Source organism: Ascidiella aspersa, chromosome 9 (genome assembly GCF_963924565.1).
Source record: "Ascidiella aspersa chromosome 9, kaAscAspe10.2, whole genome shotgun sequence".
In the NCBI taxonomy this organism is placed as follows: Eukaryota; Metazoa; Chordata; class Ascidiacea; order Phlebobranchia; family Ascidiidae; genus Ascidiella; species Ascidiella aspersa.
Window position 1 is genome coordinate 24,077,214 of NC_139455.1, and position 23,333 is coordinate 24,100,546.

Genomic DNA, 23,333 nt, shown 5'->3' on the forward strand with positions numbered 1-23,333 from the left:
CAACCGTTCGTCAGGTCAAAGTAGAAAACGATTTTTTCTTTAAAATGATATCTGCTTTGACCCGATGAAGCACGGTTGTGCGAAAGCTTGTCGGGAATTCAATAGATTTTGTCTTTATATAGTTGTGTCACCTAATTACCCTTTTTCGAGTTAGACAAATACAGACATTTACAAAGATTGTTTAATATCAAAGATTTATTCACACCTATATTGTTAACAATGTGCTGTGTCCATATGTAGCAAAGCACTAAAGAGTTCCTTATAGCGCACCTTTGGGGCTTAAATTTGCGTATATCTAAGGATTGAAGTTTTACTCTCACTAAAGTGGCACTGATCCATTACCGGTTGTCGCATTTACACACAACTCACTATAAACAATAAGTGTTTGAGCTACAGTCCCTCTTTTAATGCGGAAACCGGACAAAACGATTTTATGAAAATAAAACACCGGGATTTGTTTAATTCCCCGTGCGAAAAGTTGTCGAAAATCCAATACAATATCTTTATATAGTGTCACCTGATTACCCTAATTAGAGTTAAACAAATACGGTCATATACAAAAATGCTTTCATACCAAAGACTTATTCGCACCTATATTGTTAACATTGTGCTTTGTCCATGTGTAGCAAAGCAGTTAGTTCCCTATAGCGCACCTTTGTGGCTTAAGTAGATAACGGTTGGCAGTTGTACTCTCACTAAAGTAGCACTTTTCCAATACTCGCTGTCGGATTTGGACAATATACTCTCTCAATAAAAATATAAAAGCCATAATATTTGATAAAAGCGACATTTCGCAATTTACCGACGTTTTAGCATATTTTTATTGAAATTACTAAAGAAAACCCGTGTATTGTGTTCCAAAAACACTCTCTCAGTTTTATTGCTTAATCCGGCTAAAATGATTTTAAGAAAAATAACCCAATTTTATTACGATTTTCCGTAACTAGTTTCGTTATAACCTTACACTAATGTTGTTACAGACGTGGACCAGTGTGCTGGCTTCGGTTGTACAGACAAGTGTGCCAACCTGCCCACTGGACCGATATGTTGGTGCGATGGAGAGGGCTTTGTTTTGCTCAACGACAGTAAAACTTGCGCCGGTTAGTTTGCACTCTCTTGAAAGATTTGTTATAATTCCTGTTTGGATAATTTTACACCTGAATATTTTCCCCCACCGCCAGCATTATTTTTTTTTATCACAGTCGACTTTCTAAATTCTGTTTCACTTTATTGTGGACCTTTATATCTTGGATTCTAGACTAGATGTCCGTTGGATGATCGGCACTATTACACAAAATAAGTAAAACGTCTTGTGTTTTAAGTATTGCCGATTTTAAAGTCACGATTAACGCCATTTAGATTTTAAAGTCACAATTATAAAATTTTGTTTGTAAATAGCCTATGAATAACTAGTTTTCCTTAAAACGTGGTGTTCTCCAAATACTTTTTGAAGTTGTTTAAGTTGGACTTTTATAAAGGTTGTTTTTAAATAAAATACGATATGTTTGGCTTATCACGCGCCATGTGACACTTACTTAACTTGAAAGCGCATTACTATGGTTTAATGTTGTTCAGATATTGACGAGTGTGCGTTGCACTACTGCAGCCAAGCTTGCGATAATTTGGTTGGTTCGTTCTTCTGCAAATGCGACGAAGGATACGAACTGGATATCGACCAAAGGACATGCAAGATTACAAGTATAAACACACTCAGATATGATGAAAGCCCTATACCAGTGTTTCTTAACCTTTTATGGCTAGCGGCATGCCTTTAGAAAAATAAATGTTTGCGGCACCCCTACAAGATTTTTCCGTGTAACTCACTAGAATGTCAATAAACGGAACAGAAACAACACACATCGAAGTTATAATTAAATTTATTCCACTTTAATTTTACACACAAAGTTTTAAAAACTGAGAACAAATTAGATTCTTGAAGATCCCCAAATATGTCGCGGCACCCTTGAGCATTAGCCATGGAACCCCAGGGTGCCGTGGCACCCCGGTTGAGAACCACGGCTCTATACTTATACCTAACTTTTGGTTTAAGACTGTTGCAAATGTTTTTACTCGGTAATGTTTTTTACTCGGTAAAGGTCATATTAATATTTTGAAACTGTAAAATGTAACATAAAAATATACAAAATAACCCCCCGTGTTTTGGTGAGTAAAATAACCTTTTTCATGGGTTGTGAAAATATAGAGTGTATATAAGCACTTCAAGTTGTATGTAGAGTATAAGCGTTTTAAAGTATTTAGTTTAAAGAAGCTGATCAAAGTAGTCCTAATTCATTCATTGAAAGTTTCAGACATCAAAACGGCCTAAAATCTCCTTCATCGATATTTTAAGGAAATGTGTCCGAATCAATGAACTGAAAATACGCCCATTTATAGACCACTTAAAACAACCTCCATTTAACTCGCAGGTGGAGAACGTATTCTTATGGTTTCCAACCTGCGATATATCTACGAAATCAACCTGGACAGCAACCGACTAAGTGCTCCAATATACGGCACAGCAATCTACGGGGCGGACTTTGATTGGCTAACGCAGTCAATTTACTTCGCTGACACTGGGCCTGGATGGCTTATAAAGACTGGAATGGACGGTAGAGGACGAGACATTGTAAGTTTGAATCAACTTCGTTGTGATGGGAACGGCTGACTCGTATAGGCGTAATTTGATCCAACAATACAGAACCTTGTAAAATTAGAATTTATAGTTATGATTAAATCCTCACCACCCGGTATTAAATCCACCATTAACCAAATATACCCTCCTTAGGTGTTGGACGTTGGTCAGTCGATCACTGAGAACGTAGTTGTAGATTGGATCGCCCTCATAATTTAAATTAACGTTGTATAGCATTAATCAAACCTTAACCATCCCGGTAACGAACTGTTGTGACTTACAATAATCAAATATTTCCTCAGGTTATAGACGGGGGTTAATCGTTTACTGAGAACTTTCAGTATTTAATTAGACTGCTATATAACTTAAATTAACGTTTTATAGCTCCTACATTAATCAAACCCTTACAGCTTGCATCTTTGTAACGAATCTCTTACATTAATCAAATATTTCCCTTAGGTGCTGGACATTAATCAGTCTATCACAGAACCTTTTAGCCGACTGAATTGCTTATATATAATTTAAATTAACTTTGTATTGCTGTCACATTGATGAAACCTCACCGTCTTTATCAAATCTATCCATTAACCAAATATCCCCTTAGATTTTGGATGGTGGTCAGTCGATCACTGAGAACGTAGTGGTCGATTGGATTGCTCGCAACCTCTACTGGTGCGATTACGACCTCGGCACTGTTGAAGCTGCAAGACTTGACGGAACTCATCGAGTTGTTCTGCACTCCGAGAACGTTACGAACCCGCGAGGACTCGCTATCGACCCACGTGACGGGTGAGTGACGTAATAAACTTGCGTGACGTCACTGTAGTAGTGCAAACTTAGGAAACAATGTAGATATATTTTATCTTCACTTGTATTTTTACACTGACGATGGCATGGGGAATGGTCACTTATGGGAACTTGCATTGTGTTCTTGTACGTAAGTATTTCCAGATTTTGTCGAAAAATTGTCCTTTATTATTGTTATTGGAATTACTAAAAAAAAATTGTTTCAAATATTCATTATCAAGCAACTTTTTTTAAAAAGTCGAACCACACATAATCTTGATATCTGTTGGCAAATCATCTAAAGTTTAGATGATATAAGATTCTAAACTGATGCTTTGCAAAATTCTATAAGATAGTAGGTGTGTTTCATTCACCAACATGTTGCGTTGAATATCCAATGTTTGGTTTCAACAACTCATTACAAACAGGGCTTACTTGCAACTCCCTACCTAAACATAATAGCGGGCCGACTGTGTTTAGACATTAAATTAGGTTTTTATTTTTTAATGTGTTATCGTAGAGTATTCCTAACCTTATGTCTTGCGTACCCCGCAAAAAAGTAGATTTGCTTTATCCTTACTATGAAATATTTAACGAAATTCAAAACCAACTTAATATCCTTCCATCCAGCTACCACTTTCTGTTCTGGACCGACTGGGGCAAGAACCCACGCGTTGAGCGATCCGACATGGACGGCAACCATCGTGTGGCCATTGTAAGTAAGGACCTCTACTGGCCGAACGGACTCACCCTTGATCTGCCAAATGAGATGGTTTACTTCGCCGACGCCAAGCTCGACTTCATCCACAGATGCAACTATTGGGGAGGGGACAGGGCCGAAGTGCTAGCAAGCGACTTGGTAGGTTTTGGTATTGGGTTTTTATATTTTCAATAAGTTATCTAATCTATCAACAGGATTACAGAGCGTTGGAATATAGTTTTGTTTTAATCGTGTTTTTTTTATTGCGAAATTGTTTTTGTTTGATTTAAATGCGTGTTTTTAAATACAGAGGGCTTGGTTTTATACATGTTTCTTTTGTCTTTTTGTATGCTTTATTTAAATTAAAAGCAGACCTATAATGTAAGTTTTAAGGTTCAGAAAAAGCACAACAGTCATAATTATTTTTTGTGAATTGTTCAAATAACCTTTTTTAACCATTCTTTAGTAATCCACAACATTTTATTTTGAGTTTTACTTTGATTAAATTATGTTTTCAGGGAAACAATAAGGCATGTCTGACCAAAATTTTCACCAATACCAATTTTTTAATTAATTTTTATACTTTATATGTAGGTTAATGTAATTTTTTTAACGAAGTGAGTATGTATTTCACACTAAAATCAATATGATGTCTAGGGTAACATTTATACAACTGTTTCTGCACACAGCCACTTAAAAACTTAACGGTTAGTAACCCAAAATCCAAATAATAGGACAGTAAAATGACACAGAGAAGTGCTTCTCTAAACCGAATCTTAATGACGTCATGCGTACAGATATTACGCCATCCGCACGCAATCACAGTGCTTGAGGACACCCTCTACTGGACGGACACGGAGACACGAACGGTGTCCAGTTGTAATAAGTGGGACGGATCAGGTGGACAAAGTGTGGTCATGTCTGGCCTCTCTTCACCGTCTGACATCCATTCACTAAACCCTGCACGACAACCCAATGGTATATATATTGTTTGAACATAAAATACTTTTGATATAGGCTAATGTACGGTTTGCTAACTGTAATTTAATGTTGGACTGTACTACCAAGGTATTTTTTGTGTATTTTGACTGTACTACGAAGTTTCTTTTATAAGCTTACCCACTCGACTTTTAAATAGTAATACTAGTTAGTACAAACCTTTTCGAAGTAACAATTTAGATTTTAAGTGTGTCGTTAAGAACTTAGAAGAGTTGGATGCCAAATTTAGCATAATAATCCATGATTCAGTTGGTTTTATTATATTTTTGTCTATAAATAAAATACATAAAAAACAGATGAACTGTTTATTGCTTTGTAAAAACATTAAAACCCACACAGGAGAATATACTATTTTGAACATTTCCAAAATATTTCACACCTGGCAAGTTTGCGTATAGAGTGCTCCTTTGTCTTATCATATTGACTTACAATAACATTGAAGTATATTGGTTTGAGGTTGTAGTAAGACGTACAACGTGTGTTTTTACTCTCCAGCCACCAACTACTGCGAGAACAGCCTGTGTTCTCACCTCTGCTTGCTTGGAAACTTCAGACCTCGCTACTATTCGTGCGCTTGTCCGGTCGGCCAGGAACTTACTGACTTCCACACTTGCCAGGAAACACAGGTTTGTGGTAGCAACGTCCGAACTAATATGCTTAGCGTTATGTTGGGGTGCTTTGATTATTTGGGTTCAACTTATAAGTGTGGCTTAAGTGGAAAGTTGTATTAACATTTTACCTATAAATTCAAACTCGGCGAATAAAGCCAAAGGCTTAGGGTGAGTGAAGTGGCCGCCGGATATAAAAGCTGTTGGTTGTTCTTTTTCTATAGTACAGTTCAAATCATGTCGGTTTTTGCATTATATCTTTATTTTGGCGTTTCTACTAATTTTTTTTAATTTTTTTTAGTTTAAATGCAGCTTTTACAGTGTATACACCCCCTTCTCCCCCTTTATTTGTACTATTAATAAAAAAAAAAAAATTAAAAACGTGCATGACACTGGTGAGCAGCTATTGAACAAAGTCTTAAAAAGGTAAATAATGGATGGTTAAAGCAGTCACGCTTACCAGCATTATGTTCAAAGTTAGTGAGAAGTCCAGGGTGCATTCCTCATCAAATACAACCTAAAATTGTGCGTTGTCGACCTATTTTTGACAGCCCTCACATTTTGCGCTTTTCAACCTTTTTTCAAATGCGATTTTCTGCCTTTCAAAAAAATTAGTTTACAATCAAAAATAGTCACCTGAAAAAAACATTTTGTTGCTCAGGATGAGTTCCTGGTAGTTTCGACTCCTGGTCGCATCTTCGGGATCTCGATCGACCCGGAGGACCAGGGCAACGATAAGATCATCCCGGTAACCAACCTCGATAACGGGATGGATGTTGAGCACGATGATAGAGATGGGTGGATATACTGGGTGGAAAGCAAGGTAAAGCTGGTGTAGTGCATTAGACCTACCACCATATGTATCTGTACTGTAGCATGTATGTAGCATGTATACTCGTCAACAATGGATCTATAAAGCAATTTTACAAAAAACAATTAGTTTGATATTTAAATGTATATACTGGGTCGCAAGCAAGGTAAAGCTGGTGCAGTGCATTAGGCCTGCCACCAACCTGTACTGTAGCATGTTTTTTAATGCTCGTCAACAAATGCGTCTATAAAGTAATTCAACAAAAAATAATTGCATTAAAGTTTAAAGTGATATACTGGGTCGCAAGCAAGGTAACAGTGGTAAAAGCGCATTAGGCCTACAACCCATCTGTATTGTAGACATGTTCGTTTTAATGCTTAAAGTTCAACAAATGTCACTATAAAGCAATTCAACAAAAATAATTAGTTTGAGGTTTAAATGGATCTACTGGGCCGCAAGCAAGGTAACAGTGGTAAGAGTGCATTAGACCGACCACCATCTGTATTGTAGGCATGTCCGTTATATATGCTTGATTGATTTTCAAAAATGCTACTATAAAGTAAATCAACAAAAAATAATTAGTTTGAGGTTAAAATAGATATACCAGGTCGAAAGCAAGGTAATACTAATGCAATGAATCAGATTTCAGTCTTTTTCAGGGTTGCCACAAAACGTTTAAATCTTTGAAAGTCATAATATGTTTGAAAAAGTTTTTATATGTTTATCCAAAAGTTTTTTAATAGTCTCTGAATTTGTTCGATTTTCAGAAGTTTATTTTTTCCAAGGCAAGTATTTAAACAAATTTTAAAACTAATTATTGTGTATTTCCAACGCAATAATACACATTCAATAAAAGACATTTATGCTGTTTTGTGTTTAAATTACTCACCAAACGTATCACGTCTAATTTTGTTTCGAAATCCTAAAATTCCATAAATCTTTTAAAATTTCGTCAATTTGAATTTTTTCATAAAATTGGTCGGACTAACCAGTTTGTGCGCAAGACGTTTTGAAATGACGGTAGTCCTATAGTCAAGTCAGTTTTCAATATAAGCATATAAAATCGTTGGTAGATGGCAATGCTCTTAACCGTTTTTGCGGTGACCCTAGCACTAATAGTAAGTTTTTCAGCGAAGTTTTGGCGAATATTTTTAAATGGTTTCGCTTTCGTTGTTTTGCAGACGTTCACCAGTTTTAATAGTTTAAAGCAGAGTTTCTCAACCGTCCCTCCTTGGGTACCACGGGGGTGTCTTTGGGAAGGGGGTTACTTAAGTTACCTTTCATTTTATATTGTTTAACGTATTTTAAGTGTTGAGAGATAATTGGAGTAGACCACACCTTTTATGTTGAGAAATACTGGTATTATGTGTATGACAACGTTATTTAGATTAGACATAACTTGAACTGGGATTTGACTCAGATTTTGTTGCACACAATTTGGACTTAAACTATTCTACAAATGTATTTTTTCCAAATGAATAACTACAGCATGTCGTATAGTATACCTTAGATTCTGATCTAAGGCACGTGTTCAATTAAATGGTCTTATAAATCGTAGATTAATTATTGACAATTAATTTCTTGCATATATTTTGTATATTTTTAACTATCCCACTTTTTAATAAAGTCTATTTCTTTAAACATTTATTTCCTAAAACAAGGTTGTGGTTTAATTCATTCGTATGCTTCATCTAATCACCATCATTTTTGTACCCGCAGTACGCCAGCATAAGCCGCGTACGAACGAACGGAACCCAGCGTCAGTACTTTGCACCTGGGTCTGTTCTCGGCACCCCAGACTCACTTGCTATCGACTGGATGTCAAGGAACCTGTACTTCACAAACCCAGACACAAGGTAGGTTGACAATGATGCTTGTTCTGCTCGTGGGTGCTTAATTTTTTCAAATAACTTAAAAAGTGCTTTTTCTCAAGTTTTGCACGCTTCCCTAGATTCCTTTTAGCTTATTATCGATTTGACAAACAATAATTGGATTTAATTTTATTACTACATGCAACGGATTGGCTTATTAGGCTTTTAATGACAATTAGTGTACGGTGTAGGTGTATCACATGTATCAAGCCATGCCCCCACAAACTATATCTTTTGGCAACTTTCACGATGTATAATACAAATTTTCGCCAATTTTAACCAAATAAACGCAATTTTCGTGCTGCGCGAAATTAGCCTGAATTCAGCTGCAATTGCGCACGAGTTCGCCCGAGAACAAAAAGTATTTTTAAGATTAATTCTTTTATGACTTTACTTTGTGACGCCCCCCCCCCCAAAAAAAAAAAATTCCATGGCCCCCGTACTAAAATCGTGGTTCCGCCCCTTTCGAGTGGATAATTATCAACCAAACACCTTTATACCTGTCATTGTTTTTCTTGCAGAACGATTGAAGTGATACGAATGGACAATGGTCCCGGCAACCAATACTACCACAGAACGGTTGTGGGTAATACTGGGAATGAAACTGGGGTCGGCAACCCTGTTGGAATAGCAGTTGACCCTCTTAACGCGTAAGGCTATTGTTCTTAGTACAATGATATAATTTAATTTACGACAGACGAACAGTCTGAAAACTGAAACATATACGGATTGCGAAAAAGAAAAACGTTGGAAAAAGATTTATGGTACGTGTTTACTAATCGAAAGGTTTATGTACTGAGTGCAATTTATAAACATAAATATTTCTTGAAGTTTAAAACAAGTTTATTTCTGGTAAACAAACTGTCTGAATACCCAAAAGTTTAGAGTATGGACATGTTGCCTTGTTTTTTTAATTTATCTTTTTTGACACTTTTTCATTCTTTTGCTATTTTAATATTACTTTGAATAGTGGGAGGTCACTGTGCTTAACCAGAAATCACACCAATGTACATTTTCATCCCTTTACCCACGTTAACACCCTATTAAAAAGAATACTTTGTTCCATCACAAAATTAAAAGTACACCCCCCAAGATATGGAATAAATCGTAGGCGGTTGCGTTAGTAGAAGTAATTTAACCGTCGTCTATATACCGAGGTTTCGTAAGCTAACTGATTAGTTTGCGTCAAAAATGTCAAAATAACTTAACAAAGCTTGCATCATAGATCAACAGATTCGGTGAGTCTGCGATGGCTTTCGGTGTACAAATTATACGTAAGCCGTAGTCGTTGGTCAACAAGCAGCTTCGAAGGGCTCGATCTCAGTTATTAACACACATATGTGTGAATGTTTCATTGAATAACTTATTAAATTTATATATTATAATCCTTTGGATATTTTATTGACCATGCTTTCCACTTGTTAACATAAATCTCACCCGGCGTACTTTTTACAGCCTGTTCTTCTGGTCTGACCGTGGTGGCAATGGAGTCCCAGCCAAGATATCGAGCTGCCATATGGACGGATCCCAGTGCATCAACGTTGTAACAAGCAACATGGGTGGCGTGCAGCATATAGCACTCGATATCCCACAACAAAGGGTCTACTGGGCAGACCAGACCGCCGGAGCTGTAATTAAAAGTTTTTATTGTATTTTAAAGTAGATTTGCAACCCAATTAAGTTGCATTTTCGTTTCAAATAGTAAGGATTTATTTTTTAATGTTTAAGTAAATTTGTATTTTGTTTGGGTGACAAGAAAGTAGGGCAGTTTTTGGTACACTATGCACGGATCTGTAATGTTGGTTGATAATGAACGGCAAAGCCAAAACGGTATACATCGACATTACCTTGAAACTTCTTAATCATTAAAATGTTTTTTGCCTACTAACATGGCTTAAATAAGGCCACAAATATAGCAAGAAATTTTCTTAAAAATAAAAAATGCCTAAAACACTAGCCATTTTGTCTTAAAATTTCGTCTTTTGTTATCCATTTAAAGCAGGGGGGGTTCTTAAACTTTTTTTACCGCGGACCCCTAAAATTTTTTTTTGCTTTGCATGGACCCCGGTAGACAAGAAATGCTCCAAAATGACGTCACAAATTGACGTCACAAAACAAATAGATTCATGACTCTGTTATTGCGGTCCGAAAAATGTGAAAGTTAAATGGAGTCTAACTATACATTCATTCAAAAACCGTTTAATTTTAAATTAAAATGTTTTCTTTTACAAATTAATTACTTTGAGCAAACACTAGTTTTTTTAACTAGGCCTTCATGGACCCCCAAAAACTAGTTCACGGACCCCCAGGAGGTCCATGGACCCCAGTTTAAGAACCCCTGATTTAAAGCTATCGGAATTGATATTTTCTTGTTTTCTCGCTCATTTATGTTCCAAATTTAAAATAATTTTTGGGGTGTTTTTCTGCAGATCAAGTCAGCTAAGTACGATGGTAGCGACGTTCTTACAGTTGTCAACAACGTGGCCACACCTTACGCGGTCACTGTGTACGGAAACTACGTCTACTACTCTGACCTGGTTCTAAAGATGATCGAACGAGCCGACAAAACCAGCGGTAAGCTAAAATCTAAAATGACTCAACTAATTAGGACTTGTCTTTTAATATTTGGTGATGAAACATGGTTGCCATAAAGATTTAAATTTTTAAAAGTCCTTGATTGTTGATTGTTTTTGAATTAATTTGAACGTTGAGTAAAAATAAATTTGAATCATTTTTCCAAACTTCTTTGCGTTTATTTTATGCGCAAAGGTACGTGTTTAGAAAGTGTTGGAGTTACAGATATTTTTTTTATAAAACTTATTTTTTTTTTAAACATTTACATATAGTTTTACATAATAATACGTGAATGGCTAAAACATGTTCTAATGAGTCATTTTGTGAATCACGGTAAGTTATTTTGCAGCTGAATATCCTGTGTTGTCGCAGGTAATGATCAGGTGCCACTGAGGACCGACATATCGGACGTGAACGCACTCAAGGTCTACAACCGGCCTCCAGGAAGGCCAAACTCTTGCAATGTTGGCAACGGAGGATGCCAGCAGTTTTGCTTCCCAGTTGATACAAACCACAGACGGTGTGGGTGTGGTACTGGTTTCAAGGTATGCTGGAAGTGCCTGCTTTAACATTGGCTTTAAGGAGACAAGACAGAGGCTCATAGTTAATCTTATTTTTAAATTTCATAAAATTCGCCTGATTTAAAGCATCTGTTTTAAGCTTGGCCTATAAGTACTGAGTGTAAGCCGTTGACAATGTTTACGCCATAAAAACGCCCCAAAATTTTGCAAGTTTGGCCACTGTGCTTCCTATACACAGTGTCTGAGGCGCTATGTTCTTCAGGTGGATCCAGATAATGAACAAAACTGCGTCAATTACGATTCCTTCGTTGTTGTTTCGATGGGAACACTTATCCGAGGATTTGATCTGGAAAGTGATTCACACGTTGAAGCCATTCCTCCGTTGGCTGGACCACGTAAGTAATGACATAGTCCATGTACAAAATGTACACCTACATACAATGTTGCTACGTTATATATGAAAATATAGAATTGCTATAAATTCTGGAGAAAAGTAGGTCCGAAACATATCAACCCAGAGCAAACCAAAATAATTTGACGTAAACAATATAATTATGTTAAGGTGTTAACATAAGATACATTTTCTGTCAGTAAGGTAATTCTAACTCGCTTAAACAGTTAAAATGAAAGCTTTAAAATTAAATCCCAGTTAAACCGACAAACCTCTATCGAACAAATTTATACTCCATACGTGCTTTAGATCTACTGTATAGTTAATTTTACTAAATATGTTTGCGGCAATATGTACTGGTTTTACGATCTGATAATCATTATATCATTATAAAACTCAACTTTCCTAATACAATCCACTAAACCATAAGTAGATTAAGTAAACAAGCTTGCAAAACTTGGTGATGCCGGGGATTGAACCCGGGGCCTCACACATGCAAAGCGTGCGCTCTACCACTGAGCTACATCCCCTACGACGAGGATGGGATTCGAACCCACGCGTGCAGAGCACAATGGATTAGCAGTCCATCGCCTTAACCACTTAGTACTGCGTTCTATTTTTTTCGTAACAAAACAACTTTTTATAGTAATGGCAAAAATTAAAATGGAAAAATATGTTTTATTGCGCACATAGTAGTCAAGACCAAACACATATTTCTCCAGGTGCAAACTTTGTTAATCCGAGCACCAGACAAAAAAAGAAATATTTTAAATTGTGAATATCACGCATATAGTAGTTTTTTTTAAAGCAGTGTTAATTTTCCTGTATTAACATTTGAAACAATGGTCCACATCAAGATAGTGGGAAAATATGTATTGCAATAATGTTTAATTACCGAATTCGAATTAACCAAACAGGATAAAATATTATATATATAAGCCTATAATAGCAATAATAATATGGCACCATTTATATTGGCAACATATAAAATGATTAACGTATCAAACCCTTCACAGACAGATCTTACAAAGTACAAGTTTCATGGCTTAAATGTTCTGTTTATCACAAATAATTGGTCGGATAAAGGTCCCCTCGCAGACAAAGCCCTTCACAGACAGTTTAGATTGGAACATTCCATAATTGTACCCTTGTTTTCGAATATCTGTACCCAGTTATAGTAATTTGTCATTCTTCACGTTTGCCATTTAGAAAACCAGTAACGTTTTCAACCCTTTACAGACACGAACGCTAGCGAGATTGACGTCGACACCAAATCAGGGCAGGTTCTGTGGAACGGCATATACACCGGAGGGAGCGGGTCTGGGATCAATGGACTATTAAATAACGGAATCTTCTCGTGGGAAAAAGACACGGGTAGAATGCGCAATGTGGTTTTGAGTGGAATCGGACAAATCGGAATCACTGGGTTTGCTGTGGACTGGATAGCTGGTGAGAGAGTGTTTATTCAATTTTTATAAATTCGTTCGTGCCACAAATACTATTTTTTGGCATATAAAATGAAAATATTTTGCCGACGTTCAATTTAATTGATACAATGTCACTAACAGTATATGCATTTAATCGGCCATGTATAATTACCTGAAATACCTTTTAGATAATCATCAGTAATTAATTAAAACGTGGGTACGATATCAACTATATGTCTGTATACAGTGTTGGTTGTCAACCGTTTAGCTTGTGGCAGAGTAAAACCTGGAAAAAAATTAGCTGCACACTTTCTGCAAAACACCAAGTCGATAACATGACACTTGTCTTTCATATATCGCAAAGCAAATAGCTAATATTATCAGTTCACTAAACTGACTGAAGGATAATATGTATTCAAGTCTCGATTCTCGTATTTGTACTACAAACATGTTGTTTTTGAACATATTGTAAAGTTACGTGGCACAATTAAGAATCTCTTGACTTATCCCAGTGTGCCGCGACACGCAGTTTAAGAATAACTGTTATACAGGGTTGTCGGTAGACCTTTTTTTCACAGATTTTTTAAATGGGGTTACTTAGGACCATTTAATAGCTTAAAGAGCCCTGTAACGTGCTAGATAGAACTGTTTCAGTCAAACAAGGTGCCACACGCTCAAAAGGAGCTTGGCACTGAGCTGCGTTATACTGCTTTTGTTAAGTGTATTCAAGAATAAAATAGGGTTGTAATAAAACGAATTGTGAAACCACTGGGCATTAAAGTTGTTGTTAGACCACAAGTATCATCAATAAACCGAAACAGTAAATTTTTAAATCACCATAATTGCTGTAGAAATCAAGCTTTGTAATACTCGGCACTTCTATTAATTGCTTTGTAACAGCAATTCAACAGCAATTGCGAGCATACAATTTTCGCACGGTAGAAAGCAGTATCAGTATAGGTGCAGGTTTTCTGTATGACAAAAAGGAAAATGTTCAGTGCGCCATACTTCATATATAAACAAAAAGGTTGCGAAAAATAAAACATACCAAGTTTGATGTCTAGCGTGTATAGTGTCTTCGTAGTGATGCTGGTGCCGACTGCACCACGCAAGAGCTTTAAATAACAACTAAATGGGCCCAAAGGCTAAAAGCTAAATGCATTCCTTACGTGGAAGGCGCGCCATTTTTCGCGCGCAAAAACGAAAAATGGAGCAATAGCAAAAGGGAAAAAACTTACAATTGCAATTAACGTATACGTATAGTCTCAACATTCCCTTTGCCATATCGCGAAGTGGTAAAGTAAGTATAGTGAAAGGTTGTCTAACTTCAGAAATGTTGCTTCGCAGAGAACGTCTACTTCACCAATGCGTTCAGCGGCACGACGTACTTGGAAATGGCGAGAGTGAATGGCCAATACAGAATCATCTTGCTCAAAACAGTCGAAGATGAGCCAAGAACGATTGCTGTCAACCCAATCAACAGGTTTGTTGCGACAGCAAAAAACTATCAAGTTTTCAATAGGTTAACAGGCTTGTTACGGCTGAAATGAAATATTAGGTTTTTGCTTAGCGAATTTTGTCTACAAAATTTTACGAAAAGTCGAAAAACTGTTCTATTTTGGTTGGTAGCACTATGCAGACCTTTCTAACACTTTCATAAGGCGATTAAAAGATAGCATATTATATTTTTGTTAATACTATCCCCTAAAAACGTAAAACTTAGTAACTGATTTAAACAGTTATAGGGCCTAAGAAGTTTCTATTGGCAAAAAACGCTCCATAAGCGACAATATGAACCTAGACAAACTCCCTTCTCCTTAAGCACACTCGAGAAAACTTTTTCCACAGATACCTGTATTGGGCTGATTACGGCCAGAACCCGAAGATAGAACGAGCTCTGTTGGACGGAACGAACAGAACGGTGATAGCAACCAATGGTCTGGCCCACCCAAATGGTCTAGTGATCGATTATGAAACTCACGAAATTTACTGGGCCGATGATGTGGCTTCAACCATTTCAAGGGTAACACCGAGTTTTGTTTTTTAGATATTGTGTCCAAAATGAAAGTAAAATCTTTTTCTTAAATTTACACAATAACGGGTTATCAAAATCGAAAGCAAGAACTCAAAGAACTTTGGGTTACTGTTCCATGCACGAATATGCAACAGAAATCTCAGTTTAAATATACGCTTAAGATGGTGGGGGTGACCTAGTAAATTAATTGTACCGGTTACTTTCACCACTGACTCCAATCAACTAAATATGAAAAAACATTAATAAAAAACACTCAGTTTTTTTAATTCGTTGATTGTTACGAAAAATTTAGGGCAAATATGATAAAATAAAGCAATTTATTCGAAAAGTTTGTACAGCGAAACTTATGATGAGTATAACTTAAATTTATACTTTCTAAATTAGCCGAAAACACTTGGCGTTAGTACCTACGCCACCGATGACAAGATCATAAAACAAAACTCTCAGACAAATGTATGCTTGAAAATTTATTTCTGGGCTTTTAATTTAAACGTCATGTCCAAACAGTTTCGAACCGACTATGTTTTCTTACAGATGTCGTGGGACGGCTCGGATCGTGTTGTTGTACGATCTGGACGCAACCTTCCCTCGCCTTTTGGCGTCGCTTTGTACCAGGGTTACATCTACTGGATCGACTACAGCTGGAAATCGGTAAGTTCATATCGGTTTGTTTTATAAAAGTTGTAAACAAGAAGAAATATGTTGCCATGCTATATTTTTTCTAAAAAAATTAACAAATTTGAAGGCGGAGTTTGTTTCTGAAGATAACTGACCCAACCTTCCAACTTAAATGAAAACTTATACAGCCTAATTCTTAATAAAATATAGACATACTATTCCTTTAGCACAGCTGTGTTTAACAAAGCAGTACTGATATGAGCATACACAAATTACCCAACTAAAAAGCATAATTTTGTTTTTGTTCTAATTTATCTAGTTGTTTCTAATTTACCTTCCCCTTTCCCCTAGTTTTACGATAATAAACTGACTTCACAAATACCGAAAAAACTCGGGCCACTCGCGTATCACAAGTTGTTAAAACGTTTTTGTTTTACATTCCAGATCTTCCGAGCTAGCAAGGACCCAAGCAATACTGATGAACCCGAAACCATTCGAAGCAACTTGGTTGATTTGAGGGCGATCGCGATATACGACAACTCAGTACAACCAGACGACCCACAGGTGACTGCTACAGTTGCTACCCTACAAGTTGTGATACAAGGCAATAGTGGTTATAATAAGAATATCAAAGCCCGTACAGAAGTAGGTAGCATTTTGAACGTTAAACGTTCTGTACTGGTTTTGTTATTCTTATTACGTCTTACTACAACCTCAAACAGTTATCTTAATAGTGATTATGTTTTCAAATTATTATATTTCCGAAAGTCATCTTGTGTCACATCTATCAAAGCAGGAATTTAGTTGGCCTAATAGTTAACCCCACAACGCGTATTTCTAGACCCACCCTTGCCTGACCAACAACGGTGGATGTGACCAGCTGTGTTACGCGATGCCCGACAACACTAGAAAGTGCGACTGCTCATTCGGGTTGCTGGCCGACGATGGGACCACTTGTTCAGGTACCTAAAGAACTTACCGAAACGTAAAGTTAAAATATTTTTTTGTTCCGCTTCTTTTAAGATGCAGATTTCTTACTTCAACGTGCTTCATGTCTCAACTCTTTTATTGTCCATTTTACAATAGACAAGTCTTAAGCTTAAAGTTTGAGTAAATATTTTTTAATACGTTTATTCACTCTTAAACAAGAGTGTCACAAAAAATCGATATAATGTGCAAATGCGCTGTAGAAAAAAGTAAAACAATATTGCATTGAACGAAATCGGTCTTCGTGGATATTCAAAACAAATAGTTGTGCTGCTTTGATTTTCCCATGCCAATTTCCTCACATTTGCCAATGGGAACATCTCACCAAAATTGGTAAGACATTTTTAACAATAGACTCATCTTTACGAACATTACATACAAGTATTTATACGCTAATAATGGCATGAGGTATTGCCGAAACGCTTGTAAACAGCGAAATGTCGATTTTATTGAATATATTAGTATTTTTATTGAAATTACTAAAAAAATGATTATTGTGTTCCAAAGTTTGTAGATTCCATTCGAATTTACATTCGAAAAAAAACCTGTTTTAAAACAAGCACATTTTCCAGATGCAAACGAGTACATTTTGTACACAACGGTGGAGACCATTGAGTCTTTACACGTCGACCCTGAGGACCATTCGCAAGTGTTCAGACCAGCTTACGCCAACTTTCCCATCGCTATTACTTACGACTTGGAGGACAACAGGGCGTACTTTGCCACTGTAAGTTCGCCTTTTAAAAAACCATGGTTGACAAAACTTTTTTGGCGTCCCCAACTGTTTTGGAATAAGTGTTTGCAAATGTGTGATCAGTATTTTTTAAGGTGGCAATTTGGTAACCGAGCTATACTCACAGTCTCCTGTTTTGCCTAACTTTTTTAACTTATTTATGGAAACACGCCGGCAACAAAGACATTATAAAATATGCAGCTTTGAATAACAATGCTGATAAAATTATTCTATAAATTATTGCTTAAACTGCAATTATACAAACCGTTACTCCTACGATTACACCCTCTTGGTCTAAAGACTGAAATTTTTATATACGTTTATAGTATTGTATTTGTTGCTAAATTGATAAGACAGTGCTAATGTTTTTGGTGTTTTTGTTAATAGTGTTTGTTAATGTTGTTTGTAGATGTTTGGGCCTTAGGTTCATTGTAGATATACTTGAATAATGTTATTGCTGTTTTATTTTAGTACGAAGGAAGTCGTTCGAAGATTGGTTACTTATCGCTTGACTCGACCCAGCCCAACCCACAGTTTATTGTCACATCTGGCCTGTATGCTGTCGAAGGTAGGGATATGCAAAAACATCGGCAGTAATATGCACCTGATTGTCGGGATGTGCAAAAGCGCGCTAACATACTATTATCCTATTTAGGCCGGAGAGTAAAAGACGATTTTTAAATGTGACATATTTTTATTTAATTTCATGAAAATGTATTTTTTCCCTTTAAACTAAAAAACCCTTTTTACATTTTACGAATTTTCATATTTTGATACGCTAAGCTAAACCTAAATATAGAACTTACAAACACCAGAGTATTTTGTGGAATGTAAAATCAAGTACAATAAGGTTTTTGGTACTTGATTTTGACTACAGAGAAATTAATTTTATAAGAACTCAGTGACTCAAGTAAGGACTTAAAATCAATTTTAATTTAACAAAAACACCATTTTATTGCCATTTACTTTAAATTTGTGACAACGACTTAAAAGTCTTAGACAGACTTGATTTGTTCTTTGTTGCAAACGAAATGATTCTACTCACCTTAATTGCTTTACTTGGGGATAAATCAATCTACATTTCGTCTATCATTACTGCAAATTACCTGCGTGTGGGTATTTGTGTGTATAATTTGTTATTGGGGGAGAACAACACTGGAAACAATTTCACAAATACCTTTTAAATATTTCCACCGAAATCGAAAGAATGTTTTTCCGAAATCGAAGACCTATAAAAATCTTTGTATATTTTCTGTAATTTTTTGGTGTGTGCATTTGTGCTGCCAGGTTTGGATTACGATTGGCTGCACCGTCGTCTCTTTTTCACCGATACAAACCGCAACACGATATCAGCGGTTTACATCGACGGTAGCAACATTACTACACTAATCACTGGCCTTGACCAACCTAGGGCCATCGCAGTGGATCCTTGCAGAGGTTAGCATCGCTATATATTAGTTTAAATATGATTTTTATTGGTTTACCAATTTTTTATGCACATCCACAAGAGTATATGTCAGATAAGTTTCAACATTATAAATAGTTTTCAAAAAAGCGAGTTACGGTTTTCGGGTTTTCTGGCAGTATCACAGATAATATTGGTTTAAATATTTTGTAATTCATTTATGGAAAAATAATAATATTTTTTTATTAACTGCATTAATGTATTAATTTCAATTTTAAGTTAATATTATATTAAAAAAATAAACTTGAATATGTAGCAGCTATAACTGTAATAAAATTAAATTAAATAATCAATAATATAACTATAGTCCTGTATATATTATTATATAGCTCTTCAGTTCGCGAAACTTTGTTTTATTGACATATTGTTTACTTTAAATATTTTGTAACTTAAGTTAACTTTTATTAACTTATGAAAGATAGTTTAACTAATAAGTTGAAAATTGTTTCTACATTTACACGCTTGAACGTAGGAAGTGTCACTTTCCGTTGCAGAACCGCCCCCCGAAAAATGCCCCATAAACATCCCCTAAAATCCCACCCAGGGTGCATGAACTGGACAGACCGGGGTCGTTTACCCAGGGTAGAACGAGCCTTCAGATATACTATATATGTAATTATTTAGTAATCCTCTTTAATGAGAGATAATTATTATTATATATAAATTAATTGTCCCAAGGTGCGGCAGTCAAAAACCCACGTAATTTCAACTGGACGGCAGTTCGATTATATTGTTTTAAAATTTTACCCTGATTAATAAAAAAATATGACTTTCACAAATCACCCAAGCTCACCCCCAAAATTTCTAAACAATCAGAAAACCAAAAAACACCCTCTAAAATTTCACCCAGGGTACATGTACTGGACGGACTGGGGCAATTCACCCAAGATAGAACGCGCCTCACTTGCTGGAAACGCGAGAAGCGCCATTGTCGACAGCGGCCTCTACTGGCCAAACGGTCTCACCATCGATTTCGATGAAGACATGCTCTACTGGGTCGACGCACACCCGTGAGTCGTTTGTGACGTAACTGTAGCGGTTTGTGACGTTGCTTGTTGTAAAATTGGACGGAACTATGACGAATATGTTTGTTGGGTTTTAATGAAAGTTAAAAAAAGGAAAATTTTAAATCTAAAGAGTTTTTTTTTTCTGTTTACAAAGGTAACGGATTATAAAAACGTTTTTTTGTATGGCAAAACATGTGTATAAGAAATGATATAATTAAACTAATGATAACAAAACGATTAACGTATGAACTAATCGCACTTACCTAAATAATTTTACCAAATAAGAATAATATTAAAATAAATGGCGAGAATTGCTTTGTCGGGCTTTATGGCAACTTATTGGTTTATAGTTGGTTTCATTTAATTGTTTAGTCCAAGTTTTAAAATTGCACCAACAACATTTCCATCACTTTCCAGTGGTTTCGAACGCATTGAGCGTTGCAGTATGGACGGATCAAATCGTGCACAGGTTCTGAGGAGCTACGACCATCCATTCGCCATCACAGTGTTGGACCAGTTCGTCTACTGGACTGACTGGGCGACCAGAGGCGTATACAGGTGATTCTTGCAACTGTAACTGCGAAACAGTTTTTGTAGGCGAAGAAACCCTGTTGAGATTGTTGTGTGCATGCATATTACATATGCAGTGCATTAAGTGTTTGTTTTTCAACGTGTGTAGTGGTATGTTTACATGCGTGCGTGATTGGTGCGCGAAAAAGTCATGCAATACAGTTAACCCTATATATGGATACAAATATTTTGTTTTATGCGTATAAAATGCAATAGATTTCCAATTTTACTAAATCGTTATTCAACATAAATATTTTTTTTCCAAAACCTCAAGCCAAGTCAAGTCATTTTTACAAAATCAACGACCTTTGTCAGATAACTGCTATATAACAAGAATGCAAAACAAGATTGTTGTTTCAGACTGGTTATATAACACATACCATTTGTTGTGCAGAGCCAATAAGGCCGACGGTGGTTCCCTTACAATGATGATAAACAACCTGGACACCACACCTTACGATATTGTGGCTTATTCCAACACCAAGCAGGGAGACTGTTCGGGATACAATCCTTGTAACACGTAAGTCAAGTACTGGAGTTTTTGCTTCCAAAATAAGCGAACTAAAAAACGATCTTTGTCGACCACTAGAACACATGCGGCTAACATAACAATGTTTTGAGCTAAAAACAAATCCAGTTGTTTTACTCTTGTTTTAATAACTTTTCAAAGGCTAATGAAATCCCCATACTGTGTAAAACCTGTCCTCCTAAAATTACGGTTGATAAAATTTAAAAGTGCAACAGTTTTGCTGTCAGCAATGTTTATTATAAGCAAACTTAAACTTTTCCTGTACACTATGGATGGTAAGTTAAATCGGCAGTTACAAGTTTAATATATATGTTTTCCATTTGCAAATATTAAAGTAAAAAGTAAATAAACAGTACTAACTTTTAACACTTTGTGCCTCTTGCAAACAAAATGGAGATTTTGGGGGTTACTTGTAGATCATCCAAGTCAGCTGTTCCGCTGTGGCAAATATGAAAAATAAAACTCAAAGTTTAAAAACCTGAGTAAAACCAAGATCAGAAATTTTGAACGGAATATATATTTTGCCCATACTGATACTAGCAGTAAACCGTCCAAAGCCCGGCTCCGAATCCTTAGCACTAGTTCCACCATATTACACAACCCTAAAGTTTTTTTGTCTAAGCACAAAATTGTTGTCAAAAATTATTTTTGACATTACAGTCGCTTAAACTAAATAATTATAAATCGTTGTTTACCGATGTCGACTTCTATTTAAAAGGGAACCCTTTCTGCAATACGTTAATTTAGATTAAACGGAGGCTGCAGCCACATCTGCACAGTCGGACCAAACAACCAACCAGAGTGCGGTTGTCCTGACGACGGGAACAACTACTTCCTAGCCAATCAGGGAAAAGATTGCATCGTTGACGTAAGATTAGAACGCTTCTATGTAGATCAGTATAGAACTAACTTATCTGCCTTCCTATACGATAGTTTATTGGGTTGTGTGAATAAAAAACGAGTAGTTTGTGTTGTCAGTCAATTAAGGGATGTTCAATATTACGAAAAACGTAATTCTTAATTCATGTGAAAGAAAGTAATATGTAGTTTTTCGTTAAAAATATGGCGCCTTTTTTCTTTATAACAGTAACTTACACAAGATGAAAGTTAACAGAATAAAACTTACCAAAAGGCTATTAGTAAAACTGATAAATTTTATCAAACAAAATATTGTCCATACTAGTAATGATTTAATGATGATAAATAAGAACATAAGGCCTCGACAAACTTCATTTAAACTTAGTCGTGTTTACTCAATATCACAGCATAATGAAACATTTTACCTGTTTACTTACACAGAGAGGTCAAGACAGGTGCGACAGCGATCGCTACACTTGTTCCAATGGAGTTTGCAAGTGGGATTGGGATATTTGCGACGGATACACAGACTGCCCTGATGGTGGTGACGAGAGTGAAAGAACTTGCGGTAAGTTAGCGCATGTCAGTAAAAGTGGGTCAAGGCTTATCCGCTTATTTTGATTGTAGTCGTTGATAGCTGATACAATCGCATTGTTAAAGCGGTTGAATATCCAATAAAATGGAATTTAAAATTCCAATCTTGGCCAATACTATATTTAACTCTATTTGTAGACGCGCAATCGGTCTAACTTGATCTTGTCGTTGTTTCAGCTTCCCACACTTGCTCCCAAGCAGAGCACCGATGTCCGAGCGGCAGATGCATTCCTGTTCGTTACATATGCGATTATGAGGACGATTGTGGCGACGGATCGGACGAAATCGGATGCGGTGAGTTAAATGGATGTCCGGTAATATCGGATAGTTTTGGTATTCTAATGCAAGGTCGATCCGTTAACAAAATGATTGGAATTTTTGTCATGGTGTACGATTTAGCGCACAGATTCTAAGACAGTGGTTCTCAAAGTATGGGTCGCGACCCAAACATGGGTCGCGCAGGGTCAAAAAATGGGTCGCGCTATGGTGATTTAATCCTGCGCAAACGAACTTTTTTCATTTCATTTTTCAAGTATTTTCAATTCAATCATAACTGAATTATTGCATCATAAGTTATATGAACGTTTTGATGGCAGCCAGGTACAGTAGCTGCTAAA

At 36.3% G+C, this 23,333-nt stretch overlaps 1 protein-coding gene and 1 non-coding gene across 2 annotated transcripts in view; one reads left to right on the forward strand and one right to left on the reverse strand.

The window, feature by feature from the left end:
* The window catches only part of LOC146133736 (low-density lipoprotein receptor-related protein 2-like), a 114,737-nt gene that overhangs the window by 60,324 nt on the left and 31,080 nt on the right, over positions 1–23,333 (forward strand). The window contains exons 32-60 of the mRNA XM_083397838.1: positions 981–1,100; positions 1,576–1,698; positions 2,427–2,626; positions 3,237–3,421; positions 4,049–4,277; positions 4,916–5,096; positions 5,613–5,743; positions 6,387–6,548; positions 8,256–8,392; positions 8,929–9,057; positions 9,863–10,037; positions 10,837–10,981; positions 11,354–11,526; positions 11,765–11,897; positions 13,133–13,342; positions 14,668–14,803; positions 15,169–15,343; positions 15,890–16,006; positions 16,418–16,537; positions 16,815–16,935; positions 17,533–17,687; positions 18,165–18,261; positions 18,981–19,130; positions 20,009–20,168; positions 20,583–20,723; positions 21,130–21,255; positions 22,012–22,132; positions 22,564–22,690; positions 22,894–23,010. Coding sequence (XP_083253964.1) covers positions 981–1,100; positions 1,576–1,698; positions 2,427–2,626; positions 3,237–3,421; positions 4,049–4,277; positions 4,916–5,096; positions 5,613–5,743; positions 6,387–6,548; positions 8,256–8,392; positions 8,929–9,057; positions 9,863–10,037; positions 10,837–10,981; positions 11,354–11,526; positions 11,765–11,897; positions 13,133–13,342; positions 14,668–14,803; positions 15,169–15,343; positions 15,890–16,006; positions 16,418–16,537; positions 16,815–16,935; positions 17,533–17,687; positions 18,165–18,261; positions 18,981–19,130; positions 20,009–20,168; positions 20,583–20,723; positions 21,130–21,255; positions 22,012–22,132; positions 22,564–22,690; positions 22,894–23,010 — 4,296 coding nt within the window. The remainder of the gene's footprint in view (positions 1–980; positions 1,101–1,575; positions 1,699–2,426; positions 2,627–3,236; positions 3,422–4,048; positions 4,278–4,915; positions 5,097–5,612; positions 5,744–6,386; positions 6,549–8,255; positions 8,393–8,928; positions 9,058–9,862; positions 10,038–10,836; positions 10,982–11,353; positions 11,527–11,764; positions 11,898–13,132; positions 13,343–14,667; positions 14,804–15,168; positions 15,344–15,889; positions 16,007–16,417; positions 16,538–16,814; positions 16,936–17,532; positions 17,688–18,164; positions 18,262–18,980; positions 19,131–20,008; positions 20,169–20,582; positions 20,724–21,129; positions 21,256–22,011; positions 22,133–22,563; positions 22,691–22,893; positions 23,011–23,333) is intronic.
* Trnaa-ugc (transfer RNA alanine (anticodon UGC)) lies at positions 12,352–12,423 on the reverse strand. The gene has a single exon. It is a non-coding gene; the product is annotated as a tRNA-Ala (tRNA).